The 10,397-nt window shown below is 37.9% G+C and overlaps 1 protein-coding gene across 1 annotated transcript in view; it reads left to right on the forward strand.

Annotated features, from left to right (window-relative positions):
• LOC110019165 overlaps window positions 1–9,060 on the forward strand; it is a 41,450-nt gene extending 32,390 nt beyond the window's left edge. Inside the window, exons 3-6 of the mRNA XM_020716744.1 lie at window positions 7,530–7,575; window positions 8,365–8,461; window positions 8,572–8,626; window positions 8,930–9,060. Of these exons, the coding sequence (XP_020572403.1) occupies window positions 7,530–7,575; window positions 8,365–8,461; window positions 8,572–8,626; window positions 8,930–9,050 (319 nt within the window). The 3' untranslated portion in view covers window positions 9,051–9,060. The remainder of the gene's footprint in view (window positions 1–7,529; window positions 7,576–8,364; window positions 8,462–8,571; window positions 8,627–8,929) is intronic.
• The last annotated feature ends 1,337 nt before the right edge of the window (window positions 9,061–10,397 follow it).

Consider the following 10,397-nt stretch of genomic DNA (forward strand, 5'->3'; position numbering starts at 1 on the left):
TATATATATATATATAATGTCGTCTGTTCCGATTCTGTTCTGCTAGGGATGGCGAAACCTGGTTTCCTCGTCGATTGATGATCATTGTTTCTCTTCTCTATCGCGCTTCGTCCGCGTTGATTCCTTTGTCGCGCACTGTTACGCTCGTCTGTAAGCTCTACGGTTGCGCTTCTGCAGCTCCTGTCCTTCCCTCACTGTCACGCTCGAAGTGTCGCGCGTCTGTCAGCTGCGCCTCGCTTCTGCAGCTCCCGGCTTCTTCGTCGCGAGTTCTCAGTTGTGCCTCCTGCGGCTCCGACTTTTGTGCCTCCGTCTCTTGCACTCACCTCCGTCCTGTGAACTACTCGTAGTCTAGACTCAAGTAGTTTGTCGCTGTTCAACTCCCTTCTATGGCTATTGCTCCTCAACCACCAACTACTACAATTTTAAACCTTAGGAAGACTTCCTTTGTTGATATGGTTTGCTCTATGGGATCAGATTAGGTTTTCCCTCAGATTTACCATGAATCATTCGAAGGCCAGGAGGACTGCAACCTTATTAAGAAGACGGGTAAGAAGAGTGGCAAACTGGCTATATTCCTCTCTGATGTTGTAGTTTCCAACCTGGTTAACAAGTATAAATTCACCCTTGTTGGGAAGTTCCAATCGGAACATCCCAAAATAGAAATCGTTCGAAAGGCTTTTGAAGATATCAAACTATTGGGAATTTGGAAGGTTAGCCTTTTTGATGAGAGACATGTGATGATACAATTATCTAAAATGGAAGACTATGTCAAAATATTTTCTAAAAAGTATATGACAATAGAGGAAAAATATATGAAACTGCTTAAGTGGTCTTCTGAATTTGACCCTAGTCAAGAACCACCTATAGTTCCAATCTGGTTTAAACAATCCAATCTGGTTTAAATTACCTGGCATAAAGTTGCACTACTTCAACCACCAAGTCCTCAACTCTATTGGAGCTGCACTAGGAAGACCAATGAAATTGGATACAACCACCTTCAATCTAACCAGGTTTTCGGTTGCAAGAGTTCTTGTTGGAAGGGATATCACCCTCCCTGATGTGGACGAAATATGGCTTGATACTGCCCACAATGAGTATTGACAGCCAATTATAGCAGAACAAAGACTCTACTACTGCAATCACTGTAAACTATTTGGGCACACCCCTATCAAATATTTCAGGCTTCAGTCACATTTGAGATCGATAGGTCCTAACAACATCATCTATGTGGAGTAAAATATAGCAGACACTGTTAATTTTCCAGAAATGTTGAATGAGAATTAGACTCATAAGAATACTCCTCACAAACCAGATCAACAACTTCCTCCCACTGTTGTTGGGGCTGCTCTTCCTCAGATTACAAATTCTATGAATTTTGTCGTAGCAGATGCTAATGTCTTCGAATCACCTATTGCGAGAGAAGAGAGTACTTAAGTTATGGAGAAGTGTTAGGATCAAGGTGTGCTGCAGACTGAGTCAGATCATTCGTTTACCTTCATCGAAGATCCATCTATTGTTTACACGAGACTACCTCTGGAAGATGATTGACAGACTTACAAATCTCGAAAGAAGAAAAAAAGATTGCCAGAGCTGAACAAATCTCAGGATTACTGTATCATTATGTCGAGCGGAAGCCCACATCTCAATATGTTGCTTCCAGGGGAAGGGGAAGCGGTATATCCACCGACTACACCCACAATGATTAGGAATTGTTTCTTTTTGTTTATTTTTGGGGAATACGTTTGTAATTCCTGTGAGTTGAGTTTTTTGTACCTGGGTTCTTTGTACCCACTCACTAAAACTTTGTATCCTCTCTCTTTATCAATGAATTTTGCCTTTCAATATATATATATATATATATATATACATATACATGTACGTGCACGTGCATGTGCCTGTACGTGCACGGGCACGTGCACGTGCAGGTGCAGGCACGTGCAGGTACATGCATCTACATGTACATGTATATAGGGCTTCATAAAGCCAAACCAAATGAACTGCTTGCTTGAGGGGTGGGGTGGGGTGTTGGATTGTTAAAAACTCTTTGGTCCTCCACCTTGAGCTCTAGCAATAGAGCTCTCGACCATAACATCTCGACAACTCCTAAGGCCATCGGCTACTTCTTGCTTTTCCAAGAGACCAACTTGCCCCCTATGAACATGCAATATCCTGATGTGGACCTCTTGTCATCATCACAATTTGCCCAGCAAGAGTCATAGATCTCTCAATGCCTAAATGCTCATTTTTTATAAAGATCAACCTCTTACATGGTGTACTCTTCAGGTACCTTAGAATTTGATACACTATGATCATGCATGTAACAACTGACCACATTTATTGCAAACGATATGTCGGGACGAGTGTGACTCAGATAGATGGGACGACCTACCATCCGCTTGCACCTTTCATGATCAACTAATTTTCTTGCCTCTATGTGCAACTTTCTCATTTGATCAATTGGTGATACTGCATGCTTGCATTTATACATATCTGTCTCGTGGAGCCACGCTAAACCCAAGCAAGTACCTAAGCTGTCCCAAATCCTTCACTGAAACCCTTTGTCTAAAATTGGCTTCAGTTGAGCAATTTCTCCTTCATCATCATCAGTAACAATCATATCATCCACGTACACAACAATAATGGTAATGTGACCACCATGTCGTCGAATGAACAATGTATGTCGATATTGATCTGTTGATAACTCATGTTTACCATTGCTTTTCTGAACCTATCAAACTAAGCTTGAGGAGATTGTTTTAAACTGTACAGTGACTTTCTCAGTCTATTTACCTTGCCCACTATTTTGTTTGTGTCGATGCCTTGGGGTAATTCCATGTACACCTCCTCTAATAGATCCCCATGAAGAAACACATTTTTCATATTCAGTTGGTATAACCTCCATCCACCATTCACAGCTAGAGATACGAGTGTCCTGATTGTGCTCATCTTTGTCACTGGTGCAAATATCTCAAAATAGTCGATGTCATACGTTTGACTATACCCTTTCGCTATCAACCATTTTTTGTAGCAATCAATCTTTCCTTCAAAGGTCTGCTTCATCGTGAAGACCCATTTGCACCCGACTTCCTTTTTCCCTGCTGGTAGCATTGCGAGCTCCCATGCCCTGTTTCTATCGACAGCACCAAGTTCCTCCAACATGACAACCTTTTACTTTGGATTTTCCTTAGCTATCTGCCAACACTTGGGAATAGAGACAGTGTTCAAAAATGTAATGAATGCTTTGTGTAAAGGTGACATGTTAGAATGTGAGACAAATTGAGCAATGTCATGTGAGAAGCCTAAACAATAAGGAGAATAACGATTAGGAGGATGACCCGTATTATTGCAAGAGGTTTTCTTTAAAGTCATGAGAGTGGGAGAAGAAGGGAGAAGAATCATATCACCTGATAATCGAATTCTGAGGTGTCTGGTGTAGGTGTCTCAGAGGTCAGGTAGATCGGGATAAGGGATTTGTTGGCATGAGTGACACGACAAACACTATGTCGTCATTGTTTCTCCTTGTATATACCCTCATCTTCACTTAAGCTTGAATTCCATTACCTTTGGGCTAATTTTCTTCATTTTTTGACTCTTTCTCATTCGATCTTTCCCACACAATGGGACAAGACATCGTTCCCATGAGTACCAATCTCTCTCCAACACTACTCTTCCCTTCTCGTCTCATACCTTTAGTATCTGGTGAGTCACCAAAGGTTGAGGTCATATGTAATGTGTAGTACGATTCAAATTCTCTAAATGTCATATCCATACTCAAAAAAATATTTTCTCTATTGGGCTCAACAAACATACCCCTTCTAAGTGGCAGAATAACTCACGAAAATACACTTTATAGCTCTGGGATCCAGCTTCTCTATTAATGCTTTATTATCTTACACAAAACATATACAATTAAATACCTTCAATGGAATGATTCCGCCATTATCTCCTTCAACAACTCACAAGGAGATTGCCACTCTAACAATTTTGAGGGTATTCCGTTGATTAATTGAGCGGCTGTTAAAACATCTTGCCCTCACAAATGCTTTGAGACATTCATCGAGACCATTATGCTTCAGGCTATCTCTAGAAGGCGTCGATTCTTTCTCTCTGCTACTGTGTTTTGTGCCGCTATATATGGACATGCTTTTTGATGCTGTATCTCTTGGGCTGACAAGTACTCCCCAAACGTCTTGTTCGCATACTCTATCTCATTGTCATATCTCAATACTTTCACTACTACATTGTATTGAGTATGAGTTGACCTATGAAAGCCTTTAAAGCAGATGAACATATTATTTTTGTTTCTCATCGGATATAACCAAGTAACATGAGAAAAAAATCAATGAAAGTCAAAACATCTTTAACCATTTATCGAAGTTGTAGAACAATGTCTCTTGCATATGAATGCACCAAATTAAAAATACAAGAACTCCTATTACCATAATTAATATAAGAGCTCTTGGCCTGCTTACCAAACTCATAAGCATCACACACAAGTTTTTGTTATTTATTTATTTATTTATACAAAGATGGATACAAACGACTCAATAGACTAAATGAAGAGTGTCTCGTGCTCTTGTGATGTAGTAGCAACACTCCTAGATCCTCCTACTTCGACACTCTTTACGATGGATGTCAAGGCTGAGTCCATCCCCTCTTTATCCAAGTACCAGAGTCCACTATGTCACTGTTAGTCTAAAATCTCCGGCCATTCTTCTTCTCTTGAAAGGTCACCTTAGGAATATCAAATGAGACAACACATTTTAGTTGGAGTATAATGACTTTAATGGAAAAGAGTTTCACTTATTCAAATTATTGAATATAATCAAAACCATATTCTACCATCAACAGTCTAAATGCTCTCTATATCTACTAGTTAAGTATTAGAGGAGAACTCACTAGGGGCATCTGTCATATGTCGAGATGCACCATAATCTATTTATCCATTCTGGTGATCTTGTGTTGGATATAGAGGCAAGAGCATTTGTATCACGAGTTCCTTTAACTGAGTGAGCCTTAGTAGCATTGTTCCCTTTTGATGACGATAAGGTGGATGCATCATCAGTCACATCTTCTGTTGCTCTTTGATTTCTCTTCAATATCTCCAGGAACTTGTGATCCTTATCGGTAAAGACCAACCCTGTCTCTCCCTCTTTTTTCCTTTGCTCGGTAGCCCCAACTTCCTTCCCTTTGGCCCTCATGATTATGACCACGACCGCTAAACTGCTTATGTCCACCCGTCTCTCTCTCCTTGGATGGCTTTGGGCAAGCCTTGCTCTTGTGTCCCATTTCATCACAATTGTAACACCTGCGGGTCTCCCCCTACGCACATGTCATACTTAAGCTCAAGGCTGCCAAAGCTAATCGCATACCTGGAAGTTCACTCAGCTCAAAGTGTAGTCTCATGTGACTCCTCCTTTATCATCGTGGTGATGGTCTCATCCAGTGAATGAATCATTACTTGGGCTAAGAGGATTGAAGGTCAGGTTTAAATAAGCCAAAAATTGCATGGTCCTCATATGTGCAAAGATTTCCCCCTTTTTACACCCTGGATCACCAAAACGGCATAGCTAAGAAGTGATCAAGATCTTGCCACAACCTCTCCAACTCTGAGGAGTACTTTTGAATCTATCTATCATCGTGTACCACTATCTCTATGTCACGTCTATGTCACGTTGAATCTGGAACACATGTTGTTCTCAATCCTAACATAGATTCTTCAGATGTCCTTTACCTTTCGAATGTCATCCACTGATGTGGCAATAAATGAAACCATCGTGTTGCGAAACCAGGTGTAAAGTAAGGCGTGTGTGGTCCTCCACTCATCCCTTTAAGCACCTTCACCCTTTTGCTCAGCCTTAACTCCCGTCAGATATCCCTCTAGTCTCTTCTCTACTATATCAGCTTCGATATGACACGACCAACTCATATATGTGATCAGTCCATCAAACTTTAGATCCATAGGAGGGAGATTGAGATTCACTTGAGTTGGAGCACGTGCTAATATTGTGGCTCTCGTTGAGACGCTATCTACTTGTATGAGCTCGACCAAGACCTTTAGAACTTTAGGACCTATCTTCCCTAGAAGCTCCAAGTATTTACTTCTCGCACTAACTTCGTCGCTTGACATCCTCAATCACAAGGATCAAAGTCTAGATCATATGTGACTTCCTTCCTCTTGCTGGCGCGATCTCAATCGATCTTATCATCAAGATCAAATTCAATTTAACTCTTCTTTGCTTTGTGCCCGATCCGAAGCCCTCATCAGTTTTCATTCCATGTGAAGCTCCCCTGTTCTGTCCCTCACATGATATAGAGAATTCGAAATTTTTTCCTTTTTCCCAGCTGCAACCCGATAACTGAAGGCTTTGCCCACTCCCTTTTCCTACCCACACAGGAGTCTGCATTTACCCTCTGCTTCGTAGCAAACGAAGGGTCGTTGTGTATAAAGACCTTCAAAACTCCCGGTTCTCCCCTTCTCTATGTGCCAAAGTAGTAACCACAAGAACACAAACCCGTTTCCTCTTCATTTGTGCGGCAAGAACAACAAATAAGGGATTGCAACACACCGAGACCTTCAAAACTCCAATCTTACTGTCCTATTACATTTTGGAAATGTAATGACGGGATCGCTGCGCTTGCTGAAAAGCAACGATGGGATCACTACGCTTGCTGGAAAACAATGACGGGGCCGCACAACACAAAGACCCTGGATTTCCCTTCTTTTGCTCCTTAGGCATTCAGGCAAAGCAAAGGCGGAATCGCTCCATATGAAGATCTTCAGAAGCACCTCTCATCTCCCTGCGTACGAAGCCTAAACCTCCTGTTACTTGCTTCTTTCCTTTGCAGTGCTGGTGCTACGTCTCTGATAATAAATTGAAATAATTGTTTCAAAAGAAACTTTCTTCATTCATTAAAGATTTGGGCTAATATTGAGCATTGCAACTTTTTTCACAAATAAATTCCTAGACTTCTTCTATATTTTCTATCTACAAATAGCACCCTAAACTATATATAATTCTCAATAAGAAGAATAATAAAAGACTAAACATCAACATAAGAGAGTTGTAATGGACGAATCCAAGAACTTGAGTGAAAGGGACAGAAGTTTATATGATTCATTTCAATGTGATTGACTCCCCTAAATCCATAATCACATAAATAAAATATTCAACTATAGTAGAGATTGCTTATTGGTTAATTCTAAATCTTTTAAATACTGGGAGATGAATAATAAAGTACTAAATATCAAGAGTTGTAATAATAGCTGATGTCAAGACCTCGAGTATTATTCTCAGTTGTCATTAGGGAGGTTTGGACTTAAAAACATGAAATGGGCAAAAGTTTCTATGATTCATATCAGTGAGACCGACTCACACAAATAAAATATTCAACTATATTAGATGGGCATATTGGATATTTTTATATCTTTTAAATATTGTGAGAAAGAATAAATGACTAAACATCAAAATAAGTGAGTTGTAATAGATGAAGCCAAAACATTGAGTAGTATTCTCAATTGTCTGCAGGAGGATATTTTCTGCAACAACCGAATTTGACTCCAAAGCATTTCAGGTCATATTGCTTTTTTATTTTCATTTCATAATTTGTTTTGTTTATGTTCTAGCATGAAATAAAAACAGATTTTATATTTATTATTTATTTATTTTTATGTTTGTCCTCTGCTTCTCATGAGGAGAGCAAGTAACATACCATTTATTTAATTGGAAAATGTCTATACGCTGATTTCTATAAAATATGAGCGGAAAAGATTTAATATCATAAAAATGTACTACCAAATAAACCATCAACGCTAAGTAACAATCAATTAATTCTAAAAAACCCTTTCTACAAACATTCAAGTTCCTTTTGCCAAGGAAAATTAAGAAATTCAAGTTTTTCTAAAGACAAAAACAAAGTGCGTCAACAAAATGTCAAATTACTTGGTCAATCCCCCTTTGGTCTTGTATTTTGTATGAGCTTATGAGGTGAAAATTCAAAACTAAATTAAACTTAAAGTTGAAATTAATCCATAGTAAAATAATTAGTTATTAATTTCTGAACTTGTTTTTTATCCTAGAAAATTATTCAAATAATTATGAGTTTATCTATTGAACCAACACTTTATTTTGTCTGTTTACATTGTTGTTAATAAATCTGAGCTTCACCAATTAACAGGCGCGGGTGGCGAGAAAAAATGGTGTAAAGTAGCTTTTATTTGAAAGCTTTTCCGAATATTTTTTTCTTTATGCTTAATGAATTCAATTACACTTTGTTGTTTGACATATCAGATGCAAAAGATGAACCTTCTTTTCACCTGGTCAGAATTCTAGTTCTGAAATTTGATGTTATTACTTTCTGCAGTCAAACGTTCGTAAAGAAGAAACTAGGAAACCTATTCCACCATGTGTGGTTTGCAGGGGAAGTGGAAGAGTTAACTGTCGCCACTGTCAAGGAAGAGGTTTTATTCCCTTCTTTTGCTGCCATATTTACATCTAAATTAATTTACATTTAAATTAATCTTTTGCAATAAACGGTAAGCAACGATTCTTCTTCTGAAATTTTTTGCAGGAAGGACCAACCTTGTAAACCTCATCATGCTTCCGAAAGGAGAATGGCCAAGATGGTAAGGACCAGTGGCTCTAGTTTTTAAAATATTTCTTGGATTCGATCAAGGAAATATATTCTGAAAACCCTCGTCCACTTAAAATTCAAATCCCAGTCATTTAGGGCTTTATTTTTTATATTTTGGTACGTGCAAGTTTCCAGCTTGATCTTCACATAATAAGCCAATTTCCTACGATAGCATTGATCTAGAAATATATCAACTAGAAGAATTTGGGCAATTGTACATGACTAGCGTTGAATTATTAAAATGATGTGCTTGCTTTAAGTTCTTGTTTAAAAGGAATATTAAGGGGATTGGCAGGTGCAAAGTTTGTGGTGGAAGTGGACTTGACCATTGCAACCGATGCCTTGGGACGGGGGAATACAGAGACATCATGGGATTTCATTTCATGAAAATGGACACCAACTCAATGCAGCGTTAAATAGAAAAATGTAAGATTTCTGATATATATATATATATATATATATATATTTATTTATTATAACAAGTTCATTATGCTAAGCTTAATATGACTTTATCTTGTGTATGTAACCTGTTCAAATAATAAATTAGGATTTATCCTTATCATGTTCAGTGTTACAATCAATGTGCTAAGCTAAAGATTACACACTATAGGGTCATGAGATGTATATATTTTCATATAAAGTAGGAGCTACATATCTCTATATTCTGATAGCATATCGAAAGAGTTATGTGGTGGGGATTTATTAAAATTTGGTGTTGGTTCTATTATGTAAAGTTTAATGGAGTTATTGGCGATGGAGTTGTGCTATAGTGGTCAGCCCAGGCTTGAAATCTGGCTTTGGTTAAGGGATATATTGGAAGAAGGATTAGGATAGGGAGAACACATAAATAAAAGATGGGGATGTAACCATATGTGCTTGTAGCATCTCCAAATAACTACAAGTAATTACAAATAAAATTGAAGTTCTTATCAAAGTATTCAAAGTTTTTGAAGAGCTTACCTAAAGAATTAAAAAGGAAGAAAATAGCCAAACTTTCTTTCAAGATATTCGAAATAAATGCACATTGTTTTAATTACTTTACTGAATACATCTTATGGTCACATAACACTTATTTATAGAGTTTTGAAAACACAAAATTTAAACTAATCCTAGATTGGTTGACCATAGGCCATAGCTAGATATGGACATCTTTTAACCAGTAATGTTTGCATAGATTCCAACATTAGAGTGTTACACAATGAACAAAAGGGAACGTGGTCATATAAAATAATTTAAAAATTAAATCTAAAACTATTAAGCGTATGAACATGGTTTCTAAGATAGGGGAGTGGCCAATAATGTATTACATGTGCATACAAAATTAATGGAGGGTCAATTAAAACTTGTATGAAAGGTGGAGTAGTTTTTCAATCAAGCATATGTTACATTCTTTGATGAGAGGAGTTGGCTATATGCTTGTGAATTGTGATTAGAGCTTGTCATGAGTGATCCTAATAATCACATATTTGCATCTTTGAGGAGGCGGAGTGACCATGTAAGTAGGGGGTGATGATACGACCACCCTCTTTTTTGTCCATATGCTTAAAACTTGATATAGTTATAATTGAACTTCCCAGTTATGCTGGATATTTGATTCTTGTACATTATGACTTTCGAATTTTTTTCATGATTTCCTATTCTCATCACAAGTTCTCTGTAAGTTCTTGAAATCATTCTTAAATACTCGGCTTCTAAGTACAAGCAGGAACTCTACCGATTTTCTCTATCCCTATGAACCATGTCAATTATCTATAATGAAACAG

This window comes from Phalaenopsis equestris, unplaced genomic scaffold, assembly GCF_001263595.1.
Source record: "Phalaenopsis equestris unplaced genomic scaffold, ASM126359v1 Scaffold000053, whole genome shotgun sequence".
Lineage (NCBI taxonomy): Eukaryota > Viridiplantae > Streptophyta > Magnoliopsida > Asparagales > Orchidaceae > Phalaenopsis > Phalaenopsis equestris.